General features: G+C 35.9%; 1 protein-coding gene across 3 annotated transcripts in view; it reads right to left on the bottom strand.

Moving 5' to 3' along the window:
* Nucleotides 1–17,488, bottom strand: part of MRE11 (MRE11 double strand break repair nuclease) — a 77,017-nt gene that overhangs the window by 26,151 nt on the left and 33,378 nt on the right. For all 3 annotated transcript variants that reach the window (XM_077113236.1, XM_077113235.1, XM_077113237.1), the window contains 3 exons: nt 12,544–12,644; nt 11,149–11,322; nt 4,218–4,280 (listed from right to left, as the gene is read on the bottom strand). In XM_077113236.1, coding sequence (XP_076969351.1) covers nt 4,218–4,280; nt 11,149–11,322; nt 12,544–12,644 — 338 coding nt within the window. The remainder of the gene's footprint in view (nt 1–4,217; nt 4,281–11,148; nt 11,323–12,543; nt 12,645–17,488) is intronic.

Genomic DNA, 17,488 nt, shown 5'->3' with positions numbered 1-17,488 from the left:
GATTTCAAACAGAGTCAAGAGGTTATCCCTGAGTTTATTCTTATGTATCATATCGTATCCCCTTTTCAGTTTATGGTGTATTGGTGTGGCTACAGGGAAGTATCAGAAACTGTAGCGCTGTATTCCAGTAGCCATGTTTTTGAAGATGACTGCATAATGATATCGCTTTTACGATGTGACTGTGTGATTGTGAAAACCTTGTTTCTGATGATCCTTTTATATAGGATATGGACAGATAAGTAAAAAATATGGATAAAAAACAAATAATAGGGGGAACAAAGGTTAAAATAAATTGAGTAGACTGAAATAGTAGTGGTCAATGAGAGGGAGGTGTAAGGGGTATGATATATATGAGTTTTTACTTTTTTATTTCTTTTGCTGGAATGATGCAAATGTTCAAAACAAATGTAATGAATACACAACTATGTGATGACATTGCGAGCCATTGACTATGCACCATGTATAGAATGTTTGTATGTTTGTTTGTTTATTAAGATTTTACAATAAAATATTTTTTAAAAAAACTCTGCAAAGCTGTACATTTCTGCTTGGGAAAATCTCAAACTCTATTTCTCAACTTCTAAATAGTATGCTGAGAATAACAAAATTTATAACATCCTACACATGTTGAAAACTTCTCTAGTGAGCCCTAAATACTTGTTAAAGCTTTAAAATACGGCTGTGAATCTAAACCCAAAAGTTCTTTCTTTTGAAAAATTCCTATTTAAAATTTGTAATATCATCTCCTACCTTCCTTCTACAAAATGCTCACTTATACTCTGCTTTAAAGATTAATGAAAATTGAGCTTAGCAGCTTTATACACAAAGCACCCATTGTAAAGAAATACTTCTGTAATCTGTAAAAGTGAAAGGGGTAATTATGTTTAAGGCAGATGAATCAAGAACCAGGAAAATTTCTTTCTAGCATTCATTCTTGCCATTTGGCAAACTCTTTTCTATTTCAAGAGCAACTTGTAAGATGAACACAAATGTAATAAATGTGGTAAGAAATTCTTAATCTATTTCTCTACTTTTTCTTAACCTCAAAAAGAAAAATCCTGTGAAAGATATAGCAGTTTCATCTGTGTCTATTATGAACAGTGATTTTGATGGGCTGTATTGCAGTTTTAGAAGTTTTAAAAATTTTCATCATTCATTGTCCATGCAGTAAATTAATGTTATTACAATCTAAAGTTTTGGTCTCAGTCTCTCCATTTGTAAAACAAGAAGTGAGATAGTACAAGTAAGTCACCAAGTAAAAAGAATGTGATAAATGTCATTTCCTCTCCCTCCTTGAAAACAGTAATAAATAAACCCAAGTAGGTAATCAGTTCTGTTTTTCTCAAAACATTTTGTCTGAAAGAACTGGGAATGGTGAGTACGAAACAGTGAAAGGGGTAGCTCTTTGTTCTGTAACCAGCTGAAGGCTATTAATGAAAGGCATGGATGGGGTGGAGGAAACTGCAGTCAATATTGGCACAACAGCTAGTTACATTAGTTTATGTTGTGGGATATCCTATCCTTACTTCTTGGAGGTGACACAAGTAATATAAGGAGAAGGAATCTATAAAACTTAAAACTAGACATTCAGAAGATTATTCTGGATATTCATTTTAGGGAAAAGGCTATTAACTGAATTACTAGAGCCTATATTTTCTACAAATTTTAATGAACTGGGATGTAATTTAGGGGGACGGTTGCACTTCTCCCCTCATAAACACATCAAACTTTTGTAAAGAAATAAAAGAATGAAAAAACACACCAACAAAATGTCACTTTCCTAGACTCTAAAATTCTGGGTGTGACATTTTTTTAAAATCAGGTCTATAACCAGGTACAAAATCCTAAAGATTTGGAATAACTGATGATGAAGTAGATCAGAAATACACTCGGAAGTTTTGTTTTTTAAAAAAAGAAGAAAGAAAAGTCTTGGAGTATGTCTCACCATTTCTAGAGATAATACAGAAGAATAACTTGAAAACTGATTTTTCCTGTGTCAGGGTCCAAAATTATTTTTTGATGCTAAAAGCTGTGGAATTACCTAGTAGTCATCAATAGATCAACTACTACACAGGGATTCATTTGGATGAATTCAGAGGAAAAGAAAGTGTAACCCGAGAGTTCCCATCTCCTTAAATAGGGATCTTTTCCTTCTTAGGGTCTCAAATAGTGACTTTTCCCTGAGGAAGGAGTGTGCCTAAAACAAGGCAAAAATATTAAATTTTTAATATAAATAAATTAAAATGTTATTAAACGGAGAAGGGGGCTCCTGATAATTTATTTTTAATCATAGCTGAGAAAATAATAGAACATGAAAAAGTTAATGTGAGGGATGTGTGAAGTATTTCAACTCCTTCCAAATTAATGATTCAGAAATGTTTCCAAAAAATGACAATGGACTAGTAGGACACTAGCACTACTTCAGTGAAGGTGAAACTTCAAGTCATGAGGTGGTATAATTTTTTTTATCCATATTCCTGACTAATAAATTGAAAATTCCTTATGGTCACACCCATAGTTTTTTCTATTTGTATTCCTAATATAAAGCAGAACGTCTAACCCATAATAGGTTCTATGTAAAACGTCTGCTAAATAAAAGAATCAAGACAAAATCCCAATTGTAAATATTTTATAAAATAACTTTTTATTAATACTACATAAAAATCATAAACAGAAAATAAGTTTCAATAAATGAATTCACCAAGTACAAGATAGAGGACTAAATTAAAATAAATGATTGTTAACCTGTAGTTCACAAACTGCAAACACTCAAGTATTGAAAGGCAGTGATGGGGTGCTTGAGTTAATTTCAACATTTCAGAAAGGCCAATGGAAATGGTATATTTACTAATCAGAACACTAAATTTCTTTTTTTTGCCCAAAATAATATCAGCTCAGTATGTAAGATATCTCATATTAATAAGGTGTTCAGATAACAATATATATTACTTTGATTAATAAGGGCTCTTGTTACAAATACCATCCTCCCTCCAATTAAATAAATTTTAGACAAGAACCAAAGTAAAGGAATATAAAATGAGCAGTATGTATGTGATTGTGAAAACCTTGTGTCTGATGCTCCTTTTATCTATAGTATGGACAGATGAGTAAAAAATATGGATAAAAAATAAATAACAGGCTGAACAAAGGTTAAAATAAATTGAGCAGATTTAAATACTAGTGGTCAATGAGAGGGAGGGGTAAGGGGTTTGGTATGAACGAATTTTTTCTTTATTTCTTTTGCTGGAGTGACACAAATGTTCCAAAAGAATGATCACGGTGATAAATACACAACTGTGTGATGTATTGTGGGCCACTGATTGTATACCATGTATAGAATGTTTGTATGTCAAGAATGTTTGCAAGTTTGTTTGTGAAGGTTTGACACTAAAAATAAACAAAACAAAACAAAAAAGAGCAGAACTGGCAAGCAGAATATCTGCAGGTTGAACTGCAACAAATCAAAGACAGTAATCCACCCGTCCATCTCCCATCCCCAGCTGACTCCTGCCTACTCCCACCCATAACTAGGACCTACTCTAAACAAATCTACTGGTTACTCTTATGTACTGGTTTGAAAGGATTTATGTACCCTAGAAAGCCATGTTTTAATCCTAATCAGTCTTGTAGGAGCAACGGTTTCTTCTAATCCCTAGTCAGCACTATAGGTTGGAAACTTGATTAAGTTATCCCCATGAGATATGACTCAATCAGTTGTGGGCATTAAACTTGATTAGATAGAGACGTATCTCCACTTATTCTGCGTGGATCTTGATCAGTTTACTTGAATCTTTTAAAAGAGGAAGCATTTTGGAGAATGCTTCACAACGATACAGCCACGAGAAGCTGCAACCTTTGAAGGTGAAGAAGGAGAAAGCCCCGGGGGAGCCTCACGAAACAAGGAGCTGGGAGAGGAAGCCAGCAGACTTCGCCATGTTCACCACATGCCTTCCCAGTTGAGAGAAAAATGCTGAATGTCATCAGCCTTCTGCAACCAAAGTATCTTTCCCTGGATGTCTTATCTTGGACATTTTTATAGACTTGCTTTAATTTGGACATTTTCTCGGCCTTAGAACTGTTAACTAGCAAGTTATTAAATTTCCCTTTTGAAAAGCCATTCTGTTTCTGGTATATTGCATTCTGGCAGCTAGCAAACTAGAACACTCTAGTTTAACAAATTCACATATAATCATGGGAATTTACAGCAGAAAAATTACCTCTCGAACTTCATCATCTTCTTCATTAGTATTTCTTTGTCTGCTTTCTCTGAAACGACGAACCTAGATCATAACAGAGGAAATCAAAATCTTGTCACTTATTCCAGTTTTATAAAGATAAAATAATGGGCTACAACTGATCAAGAAATGCTTTTTACTACAACTTAAAACTCTGAAAATGTAATTATAGATTTATTCACAAGAGCTTGATAAAAGAAATATTTTCTCAGTGACTTACATTAAAATTTCAAAATACACTCTAGAAAATAAAAAAATATATTGACCCTAAGCAAAATTATATTATTTGCTGCCAAAATGTTCCATGTCACTGAAAAATAGTTTGTAGGATAGCAGAGACTAAGAAAATTCTAATAGCCTATGAGTGCTATACTTTGGTAAAATAGCTTTTAAAAACCCTATTCCTTTAAGAGCTTTGAGTATTAAATTGCTCAAACCATTCCTGCGCACTTGGCTCCAAGACATCAGGAGGTTTTCTGACACAATATCTGAAATAGGTCTGAAATGGTATCTGAAGATCCATTTTGATAAAAAATCAAGCACTGCATGTTTATTGTTTGCTGACCATGGGCACGGCATTGTGAGGTTTAAAACACTTCCTTTCTAATGGCTTCTGCTTACAAAGCTCTTCTAACATAGCTATGCACTTGAAGAGAGAAACTCCATTTATTCAACAAATATTTACTGAGCACCTACTGTGTGCTAGACACTATTACAGGAAATAAGATTAGAACAGTGAACAAAATTCTGCTCTTGTGGTGCTGACAATCTAGTGGCGGTAGGGGAGAGGTGATAAAATAAATAAATCAGTTATAATGTGTTTTAGAAGGTATGCAGGAGTGAGTTTATTTACAGCTAGACTGGGAAAGCTCTATCCTTACCTCTCCAGAGCTGGCATCCCCCACGGCCAATGTGTTTACTGTTAGTTTTCAACCTGCATGACCAGTTAGACAGCATGGCTTGATTATCTGATTACAGGGCCATAAAAGGCTCCCTGGGAACTTCTGCTTTCCTTGCCCAAGATTTGTGGCATGGATCTTAGTGGTTTGGTATATGAATAAGGATCTCATCAGGCCTGGCTGTCTTTTAGATCCCCAATGCTTGCCTGAACTCTTTTTCATGCTGCACTATACCCTTTGCCTTTAAATAAAAACTTTGAGTATGTGTAGTGGGGTCTTGTGAGTCCTTTCAAATATGCAAACCTGTAAAATCTTTGTAGAAGGTGGTAAGCCTCAAAGAAAAACACAGCAGAAAGAGGGACAGCAAGTACTGCGAGGAGGGTTAGGAGAGGCCTCACTGAGAGGGTAATGTAGGTGCAAAGGCTTTGAAAGGTAAACTTTGAAACTGAAAATAATGAGGCAAAACTCATTCAGACAGTGGGATTACAGGGGATTACAAAAGCTCTGGGGGAGAAGCATGCCTCGAGGGTATAAGAAATAGCAGGGAGGTCACTGTGGCTGGGACAGTTATGAAGGAAGTGAAGTTACGAAGAGCCAGACTGAATAAGGCCTTATAAGCAATTGTAAGGACTTTTTAAAAAGGCAGGAGTGGTGCAATCTGAATTATGTTAGGATCACTGTGACTGTGAATTGAGGCTAGAATGGGGGTGGGGAGCAAGGGTAGAAGCAGGGAGACCATTCAGGAACATACTGGAATAATCTAAGTGAGCTGACAATGGCTTGAACCATTTGGGAGTGGTGAAGGTAGTGAGAAGTAATCAGGTTCTATCTATACTCTGAAGATAGATCCAAAAATATTTCTGGGCAATTGGGATACAGACGACAAAGAAGAGTCAAAGATGACTTCAAGATTTTTGGCCTAAGCAACTGAAAGAACGGAGGTTCCATTAGAACTTTAGAGGTAGAGCAGGTTTGGGAGCAAAAGGTAAGGATTCAAGTACAGACTGGAACAGAGTGGAACTGATTAAAGTTTAAGACGTCTATTAGACACCCAAGTGGAAATGTCTAGAAGGTTGTTGGCTACAGAAGTCTTGAGTTCAGGAGAGGTTTGGGTTACACTTTGGAAAGTCAAGAGTGAACAGACTGTTTTATAAACCAGGAGGCTGGATGAGATTCCACAGGGAATGTGTAGATGAAGAAGAGATCCAAGAACTGAGTTCTGGGGACTCTAACTTAAAGAAGTTTAAAGAGATGAGAGGAATCAACAATAGAGAATTTGATGTCAGTAAGACAGGAAGAAAACCAGAAGAGTCTTGAAAGCAAATGAAAAGAAATGTTTTAAGAGATTTAAGATAGAGAACAGACATTGGAAGTAGCAAAGGAAGTCACTGGTGACTTCGACAAAAGCAGCTTCACTGGAAAAATAGGGTCAGGAACCTGAACACATGGGTTTAAGAGAAGGGAAGAAGTAAAGTTAGGGACAGCAATTACAGGAAACCCTTTGGAGTGATTTCACTGTAAAAGGGGAATAAAAAACTAGAGTAGTAACTAAAAGAAATGGAATGAAGAGTTTCAGTTTATTTGTTTTTTTCAAGCTGGGTAAAATAACCGAATGTTTGTTATGATTCAGTAGCGGGGAGAATCTGCAGAACAATAATTCTTTAAAAAGATTACATAATACATAATAGTGCTTGAGGTGGTGTGACACACCAAAGGTGCTAAGTCAATTCATGGAAGAAGAGAAATGAGTCAAAGTACAATTACTGTTATATTTACTGAGGAGGCACTGTTCTGAGGACTTCATATATATTATTTCAATCCTCACAACAACCTTGAAGGAGGTTCTGTTATTTTCCTCACCTTATAGATGAGGAAACTGAGACACAAGAGGTTAAATAACTTACTGATGGTCACACAGCTAGTAAGGGTTTTGATATTAAAGACAGGTGGTCTAGACCAGAGCCCATACTCTTAGCCACCATGCTATATATACGCTATCTCTTAGGAACGATGATACCACTCAGGGATACTAAACTGATAATTACATCCATGCTAAAATATTACAAATTCACCACACCCAGAGAGTCATGGGTGGTTTTAGAGTGTGGATTACCTGCCCTAATCATAAAAGTACCTGGTGTTGAATAGGTGCACACTGACCTCATAAGGCTTCAAAGGAGCCATGCTGACTAACTAGAAGCACTGAAATGAAAGCCAAAAAGACCTCCGCCTTACATGGGACATGAAGTACAAGGGTGAAAGTCTCCCTGGCGGCGTGGGAGATGACCCCCAGGGATAAGCCTGGCCCTGGTACCATGGGATCAACAATACCATCCTGACCAAAAAGGGGAGAAGAAGTGGAACAAATAAGGTATCAGTAGCTGAGAGTTCAAACAGATTCGAAGTGCTACTCAGGAGTTCACTCTTACACAAGCTTCAGTTAGATATTGCTATCTATCATAGCTTGCCAAACCCCAACCAAAACCATTCCTGTCAATCCTAAAGAACACCTAGGGCATTATATAAGAGTTTACAAAAGACCATGTACTAGGGAAATGTTCCAGAAACTTATAACCTCCAGCTGGGTCCCTAGACCCAGGTAAGTCTTGAAATGCAGAGGTGCCAGCCTCTCCACTACATCAACTAGTTCCATCCCCCATCCCATATTATCAACAGCCCCTTCCAACATGAAAAAATTAGAATGGGCATTGCCCAAATACCTCTAAAGAGTGAGCGAAAGATCAAAGGTGATGTTGGAGTTATACAGAGAAGGTCAGGTTTAACAAATGAGCATGACTGCTGAACCACTATATCAACATTTCTTTTAGTCTCCAGTATCTTAGAGCAGCTAGAAGTAAAAACCTAAAATTGTGGAACTGTAACCCATACCAAACTCTGAAATCTGTTCTACAACTAATTGTTACGATGTGCTTTTGAAATTTGTTGCTTTTTGTATATATGTTGCTTTCCACAAAAAAGAAAAAAAAGTCAATTGTGATGATAAATGCACAGATATATGATGAAAAAATTAATGTTATTATGTACTGCATTAAAGAATAAAGAACTTAAAATCTTAAAAAAAAAAAGCAAAAAGTGAGTTTTGTTGATCTGCTCTTTTTTTATTTAACTATGAGAACACATACACAACTTTCCCATCTCCACCACTCCCAAGCAAACCATTCAGTAGGATTAATCACATTTGCAATGCTGTAGTACCCTCATCACTTCCACTACTCAAACTTTCCCATCTCCCCCAAGAGAAACCAAACCCTACACCCAGTATGACTAACTCCACATTCTCCCTGCTTCCCATCTCTGACAACCTTTATTTACTCTAATTTCTGTCTCTATGTGCTTCATATTCTCTGATATTTTCTTTATACTTATCACAGAGCCTAAATTTTATATCATAAATCTATAACACTTGTTTCTTTTGATACCAAACTAACTTCAACAGTGTCATGGTTAGGGACAGGTGTCAACTTGGCCAAGTTGTGGTACCTGTTCATCTGATTGGGCAAGCGCTGGCCTGTCTGTTGCAATGAGGACATTTCATAGGATTAGGTCATGATCACGTCAGCTACATCCACAGCTGATTCCATTTGTAATCAGCCAAAGGGGAGTGTCTTCTGCAATTAATGATGCTAAATGCAATCATGGGAAGCCTTTTAAGGAGGACTCAGAGGAGACAGGTCCCATTCCTGCTTTGGCTGGTGAGCCTCTCCTGTGGAGTTCATCCAGGCCATCCATCGGAGTCATCAGCTTCGCAGCCTGCCCTGTGGATTTTGGACTCTGCGTTCCTATGATCACGTGAGACACTTTCATAAATTTTATATTTGCAAGTGTTCCCTGTTGATTCTGTTTCTCTAGAGAACCCTAACTAATACAAACAGTATACACACACTATAACTTCCTCTGTCTCCCCACCTTTATGTAGTTCTTGTCACAAATTATACATTTATACATTATGAGTCCAAAACCACTGGTTTATCATTACATTTTATGCATTTGCCTTTTAGATGCATAAAACAGAGTAAAAACAGGAAGTAAAAACAGAGTTACAAACCAAAATACAATACACTGTCATTTATATTTACCATGTTGTTACCCTTCCTGGAGATGTTTATTTTGTCATACAGCTTTGATCTACTGTCTTCTGTCCTTTCCTTTCAACCTGCAGAACTCTCTTTAGTATCTCTTATAGGGCTAGTCTAGTGGTGACAAACTCCCTCTGTTTTTGTTTATCTGGAAATGTCTTAATCTTTCGTTTTTTGAAAGAGAGCTCTGCTGGTTATAGAATTCTTGGTTGGCAATATTTTGCTGGGAATGAGTTTTTAAAATAAAGTTTTGGTTTTTTGCTTCGAAAGAATTTAGAAAAGAAGGAAAATGATACCCTGTAATCCCACTATCTGAACACAACCACTGATAATATGCTTGGATCTTCCACTTTTTTTTACATCCATACACACAGATACCGACACACACATATAAAACAAATATAATGGGATCATACCATGCGTAGTTTTGCATCTTTGGAATTTTTCCCTACTTAACATGGTATTGGAAACATTTTTCCATGCTCTTCCTTAAAAGTATAAGTTTAGTGGCAGCATAATACTTTATTTTGTGTACATACAACATTTATTTTTCAAAAACATTTCCAATTTTTTTCCCATTGGCTAACAAAAAGATGAATTATTCCATATACAAATTTTTATCCTATTATTTCCTTAGGATAACATTGGAGTATCCAGGCTGAGTGAAGAGTAAAATCTTCTTAAACCTCTTGCTATATGCACTGCCAAACTGCTTTTTGATATGGCTATTCAAACTTAATACACCTATTACCAGCATACTAATCACTGCCAATTTAAAAAATAAAAAAATACATCTATTTTGGGTTTCTTTGATTACCTTAGGTTAAACACCATTTTTATATGCTTATTAGCCACTTGCATTTCCTTTGTAAACCACCTATTCCTGTCCTTTTTTCATTTTCCTAATTAAATGTTTAGTATTTTTCTTAAGATTTATAGGAAGTCTTTACTATTAAAATAAGAATATTTACTGTGGTGGTTTGAAGCTGTATGTACCTGAGAAAAACATGTTCTCAAATTTAATCCATTCCAACAGGCGCAAATCCATTGTAAGTAGGACCTTTTGATGACGCTGCTTCACTTAAGTTGCGTCCCAACTCTATCGGAATGGCACTTAGGTCTACTCCTGGAGTTCTTTACATGAAAATGAATTCAGACAGAGAGAGAGAAAGCCACGGGAGCAAGAAGCTAAACGACAATGGAAGCCAGAAGAGAAGGAAGAGACCAGGAGACGCCGCCAAGTGCCTTGCCATGTGACAAGCTAAGAATCAAGGGCTGCCAGCAGCCAGACTAGAACACCAGTCTCGGGGAGACAGCATCGCCTTGATGACGCCTTGATTTGGACATTCTACTGGCCTCAAACTGTAAGCTTATAAATTTCCATGGTTTAAACTGATCCATTTCCTATTATTTACTATAAGCAGCCTAGGAAACTAAAATATTTACCTTTCTTTCTGTTCACAGTTATTAAAAACATTTTATCCATGCCAACATCTTTTAATTTTGTTTTTTAACAGTTTGATAAGCAAACATTCAAAATTTCTATACTGTCAAATTTAAAGAGCTTTTCCTCTGTGATTTTTCCACTGCTTTTATGCTTAGAATGGATGCATTTTCTAGATTAAATTTAAAAATATCAATCAAAACTTACTAAAAAATTGAGATGAGCAGAAATTCCTACTTAGAAGGTATTAACCTATGGAGAACAAAATTAACATTTATTGGGCACCAATCACATGTAAGACTCAATTCTGGACATTTTCTAATTTAATCTTCATTTTATTATCCTAATTTTATAGATGAGGAAACTAAACAAATCAGAGAGGTTAAATAATGGTTAATCAGAAAGAAACTGAGAGCTACTCTTAAAAAAGAGATCATCTAAATAGACCCACCCTACCCCTAAAAATTACTTACCTCTTCATCAATTTTATCTTCTAAGGCATCAATATGACGTTCTTTAAGAAATCGCTGTGTTTTTTCCAATTGGTATTTAACTAATTCCTCTATGGCATCTTTCTCTTCCTTGTCCACAAACTCTTGCACTGCTTCACCCATTCCCCTTTCTGTTAGAAGCGACAGCTGCACATTCTATAAGAGAAATACAAATCTCTAGATAGACAAAAAAGTATCTATTCCTTATGAAATAAATATAGATAAACAAAGAAAATATTACCAGGAAAAAAGACCAAAAAGATCCCACTTATCAAAAAAGGAACAAAAACAACTTAGTACATAGTAATTAATCCTACTATAAAATACTAATGATCAATGAAAGCAAAGTCAAAACAAGAAAAGGGAAGAGAGTACACGACAAGTGAAAATGAAGAGGACTGAGTGGCTGGAATAGAGAGACCACAAATGGCAGCTGATAATTAATACAGATAAGCCTAACCAGTATGATAGGCAGAATAATGGCCCAGATGTCCATCCCAATCCCTAGGGCCTGTGAAAATGTTACATGGCAAAAAAGAGAATCAGGCTATGGATAGAATTAAAGTTAGCTGACCATAAAATAGGGAGATTATCAGTGGCTATTTGGATGGGCTCCATCTAATCGCAAGGGTCCTGACAAGTGGAAGAGGGAGTCAAAAGAAGGGAGTCAGAGAAAGTAAGACTATAGAAAAATGGTCAGAGAGATACACCATAGCTGGCTTTGAAGATGGAAGAAGGGGCCATGAGCCAAGAAATATGAGCAGACTCTAGAAACTGGGAAAGTTGAAGAAATGGATTTTCCCATACAGCCTTCAGAAAAAAACATAGCCTTTGAACCCCCTGATTTTAGTCCAGCCAAAAAAAAAAAAAAAACCTGTGCTAGGCCTCTGAGCTACAGAATATAAGGTAATATATTAGTGTTGTCTTAAGCCACTAAGTTTGTGGTAATCTCTTTCAGTAGCATAGGAAACTAGTACAACCAGAGGGACTTAGGGTGGTATACATTCATAACAGTAGCTTTGATTGACTTAGCCTTCACGTGGCTGAGTTAGTAAAGAAATTATGAAATTACATCTAGATGCAAGAAAACTAAATTCTGGATTCAGGTTTTTGTAGTACAGCTACAAAGAAAGAAGACAACATTAACAATGGGCATACTAACAACATTAATAATTAACCTTAAGCACTAATTTTCATGATGCCCAACAATGAAAGCAATGAACTGTAATTAATGTACTACAAATAATGTAGTACTGTTTGCTTTAAGAAATATTTTGAGGATTACTTTTATAAAAGCTATCAATTATATATACATATCCTAAATTGTTATTATATGACAGCTATTATTCAAAATGTGAACTACAATTAAGAAATTACCTTCTCTGCGGTTTGAAAATACTGTTTTACAAGGTCTTCTACCCTTAGAGTTGTTCCTTCTGAAGGCTTTGTGATAAGCTTCCCAAAGTTGATCTCCTCTTCTAGAAAAGAAGCCCAACCAAAACCAGTTATATTGTACTATAATGGGAAGGTGGCCAAACTCAGCTTATTCAACTGCCAGTATGGTTAAGGCAAAAACAAGCCACTTTTGATTATAGTCACCTCCTTTCCCCAACAGTCAGTACTCCTTTTCCATATCTCTAAATAGTAAGCTCTCCACATCTCTCTGAGTCTCCCCAAGACCATTTCAGGTGTGTGTGAGATCAAAACTACTTTCATAATAACACTAAGGCATTATTTGCCTCTTCTCTGTAATAACCAGTTACACCGATGATGCAAAAACAACAGTGGGTAAAACTGTGGTGACATGGAGTGAATTAAGGTAGTGGCACAAAATTCCACTAGTAGTCACCACTGCATAATTACATTTTTTTTTAAAGGCCAGTTTCACTTAAGACTGTCCCTGACGAAACAGCAAACATTATTAAAATAATTTAAACCTCAATCCTTGAGTACATATCTGTCTAATATTCTGTGAGATAAATGGGAAATATGCATCAAGCACTTCTGCTGCATTCCTACGTAGGATGGTTGTCTCAGGGAAAAGCAAACTGCAGCCATTTGAACTGTCAGTTTAACCAGGTGCTTTTTTCATGGACACCATTTTCACTCTATGAGAGAACTGATAGATGCAACTATGGTTATTCATACTTGGGAAATTTGGAACACTTCAAGGAAAACAACAATGATAAAATTTAAGCTCTCAAACAAAAATGAGAATTTTGGAAAATTTCTATCTGCTGAGAGCTTGGTATCTTCCCAATTAGCAAAGATTTCTCTGATGAGATTGATGGTAATATTTATAAATGTGATCTTTTGGTATTATATAATCAACATTTGCAGACCGACAAAACTCAGTCAAATACTGTTTTCCAATGCATGATGTTATAAAATGACGTGTAAGTGAAAGATCCATTCAAAATAAAAAAGAGGCCAATGAATTTTAATATAAGTGAAAAATATATTGATATGGTTCAGATTTCTCATTGCAATTAATCTTTAAGAAACTATCTACTACTTATAGAGTTTTGATATAATACTGAAGAGAGTATCTACAATTATTTGTAAAGGCTATTAAGAACACTCCTTTTTCCATCTACCTATCCGTGTGAGGCCAAATTGTCTTATATATTTTAACCAAAACAACATATCACAAAAGATTATTACAGAAGCAGATATAAAAATCCAGTTATCTTCTATTAAGCTATACATAAAGAGATCTGCAAATATAGAAGATAATGCTATACTTCTCATTTAAAGTTTGTTTTTGAAGTTATTTATTATAAAAACGTTACTTCTTATAGTTACTTTTAAGTAAGTTAATAAGTAAACACATGAACATTTTCTCAGTTTTAATTTCTAATACAGGAAATACCAATAAATATAATCCACATAAACAAAAGCTCTTTGGGATCCTCAATTTGTCAGAGTATAAAGAGGTTGGGCCACTTAATCTATTGCTTCTCAGCCCCAAGTCTACCCTTTGACTGTTCTGGGGTGATGGAATTGAACTCAGTAAACATGCCAATGTGAGGCTTTCTCAGTAGAGGGTGCTGGAGGGACCTGAAGGAGGTGGGGGTTTCTCTTGGTGCCAGCATGTACTCCTCTTGCCAGGCGTCCGCACTTCTTCCTTTGGGCAACTCCCTCCCACACACGCACTCGACAGCGTCACAGCAGAATGACAATGGCAGGGTAACTCACCACTGTCCGCTTCCCCCAGCACACCCCCGGGCCCCAAGAGGGCGGTTTCACAGTGGAGTGCCACTGGTCTTGGACAGCTCCCCTGATACCCTCAGGAGCTCTTGTGGTTAGTTCTTCTGTGAACAGTTTCCACCAGCATACTCTTTTAAGCAGCTTCACAGAAGATATTACCGCTCAGGCAATTTCATAGTGAGTACCACCTTCTCTTAAGACCACTTCTCTGACACCGCCTGCCAGTTGTGCAGTAAGTGTGTGGCACCTCTCAGTGGGTAGTTTCCTTCAGTACTGCAGGGGGCACCTCAGCAAACGTCTCCATCCTCAAAGGAGGTCTGGGTGTCAACCCTGGGAGGGGGTGGGCTCTTCCCTGGGTGGCCTAGGGTTGGTGCCTGCCCTTCTATCTGCTATTCCTGTCTTCAAAGTTTACTTTGCCTTTTAATAATCTGTTACTCCACCCTCCCCTATTTTGTTATATTAATGTCCCCTGACCACTCCAGTTCAAATTACTTTACGTTTTCTGTCTCCTACTTGGACTCTGATACAAAGGCCCTGAGAACTAAAAGCTGAAAACCACTGGTCTATTCTGTACCTGCTTCCCACTGTGATTAATTTAAAAAATGGGTCCTTTATCATTTCACAGGTAAGAAACTGAAAGTATTGATGAAAGAGCCTAAAATTAGTAGACCACAAAATGCTTTGTCTAAAACACTCTTATATTTATTATCACAAACAAATCTCACAAGAATTTGGGGCAAAAGATAATAGACATTATCTCCACTTTATAAGTCACATATTTGTCAAAGTAACTAGCAGCAGGAGGGTCAGTTCTAGAAACTGACAGTCTTTGTATCATGCCAATCTTTACGGACAAAAATTACAGACATTTTAGAAATGTGTGCAGCATGGTCAAGCCTATACTTGTTTAATCTTGGTAAGATGTGATTTTTCAATTGTGCTATTTACTGAAGAAGATACAGGTAGAAGAAAAGAAATTGGAAATAGGAATAGGAAGAAAAGGAAACAAAATGTTACAATTCTGTTTCCCAAAGTGCTTTTTCACGATTCATAAAAGTAGAGAAATAGGGTCTCTCTACTTAAGGGTAAATTTTTAATTTACTGTAAGAATAGAGTAAATGTCAATGTGACAGTAGGATTGTGAAAACCTTGCGTCTATTGCTCCTTTTATCCAAGGTATGGACAGATAAGTAAAAAATGTGGATTGAAAAAAAAAGAATAGAGTAAAGGTCTCAATTTCCTACAACTATACTGAAATATCAGATATAGGGGTTAAACGAGCTAAAAGTACATGTAGTCATTTAAATTAGAAAACATGAACTAATTTATAAATTAAAAAAATACTGTCAAATGAATGAATCCCATTCTGCCTGAAAGAGTCATGTGAAAGTTTAGTAGGAAAAAAAGAGTATGGGAGGCATTCATTTTCATTGGATTTTTCTTGTAAGTTAAGGAACTATAAAATAATCTACAGAGCTTTGTACATTTTTTTGTTAAAAAAGAAAACAATGAGATTTCTCTACAAAAACCAATTAATACCCAGTTCAAAATGAGAATACAAAGCATATTAAGCTAACTCAAAGAATTTTTAGTTTTATATGTGCCAAATTGACAGTGTTCACCAGTTTCCAAATCTATTTTTTTTTTATTTAGTCATTTTTTTCTCCTATTTTCTAAAAATGCCCTAGGTACAGAACAGAAAGAGCACTGGGCAGGAAATCAGGAAATATAGGGCTAGTTAGTATCTGCTCTGCTCATAATCTCCATCAGCTGAACAACTGTGAAGTGTCTAACAGGTGCTGGATGGGAACTGAAAACACAAGACAGGATCCTTGCCTGCAAGACCAAGTGACTGGTGGATAGAGGAATGGAAGCTGGAGAGACCCGTGATAAAGCAAGTGCAGCAAAACGTTTAGGTGTAGGTTTATGGAGTTCACTGTAAATTCCTTTCATCTTTGTGGTACATTAAAAATTTCTCATAATAAAAGAAGGGGGGGAGACCAAATTGATTACAGTACAAATAAGTGCTACAGCAGAGGTAAGAACAGATAACATGACACCAGAGAGGAGGAAACAATGACTTCTTAAAGAAACTTGAAAAAATGTGCAGAGAAGGTATCATTCAAATGAAGATGTGCAGAATGAAGAAAATTTACTAAGCAAAAAAGGGGGAAAAAAACATTCCAGGCAGAAGAAAAAGTATATGCAAAGGCCTAGGTTTTTGAAAAGGCACAAAGTTCAGTGTGCCTCTCGCTAAATGGTAAAGATAAGGGAACAAAAATTCTTAGATCTCAAAGCAGGATAGTTAGTATCAATTAATAAATATGATTACCATATTTTATAATAGACTATAGTTTATATAAACGACACTATGTGAAGATCATTTAAATATAGTATATAATCTAATCTTCCTAACAATCCCACAAGGCAGGAACAGTTATAATCCTGATTTTAAGAAGAGAAAACTAAAATAAACATCAGAAACATTAATTAATCTGCACAAAGTGACCCATCTACTAAGGCAGAGCCAGCCAAACAAGAGACACCACTTTCAAGAAAACATACAAAAGTGTCACTGCTTCCACTGAGTAATTTATGTTTAAACAAAAAAGGAATTATTAGAACAAAACTTGCTATGGATGAAATTCAAGAAAGATAAGGTACTAGTTCTATATTCTGTATTCTTATTAATCCCCACCCAAAAAATCTCAAGGATTGCTAAGGATGCAAAAGAAGACCATTATTAATAAGCAACTAATTAACATCCATACATAAAAATATAATTTGCTTGTATGGAATTTTTCCCCCAAAGCAGTATTATACGAGCACAATTTAAATATTTTAATGACTGTTTCAGGATGAATTAACAGCACATACAGTTTCTGAACACAATATGATATTGAAAATAGAAGCCCATTAAATCTGAGTTACTAAAAATCTAGGTAGCTTACTTGTAAACAAGTGTAATATTTTTCTATGAAAATTCTGACTAAATAACCCCAAAGAGAAGTGCCTCTATATTTAACATAAACAATATTTCTTATAAAGAAGCAGTATTTCAGTCAGATGACTTTTTTTGGTAAATGTTAAAATAGGGCAATTAATTAATTAC

This window comes from Tamandua tetradactyla, chromosome 8 (genome assembly GCF_023851605.1).
Source record: "Tamandua tetradactyla isolate mTamTet1 chromosome 8, mTamTet1.pri, whole genome shotgun sequence".
Classification (NCBI taxonomy): Eukaryota; Metazoa; Chordata; class Mammalia; order Pilosa; family Myrmecophagidae; genus Tamandua; species Tamandua tetradactyla.
This window is presented reverse-complemented; position numbering and strand designations above follow the sequence as displayed.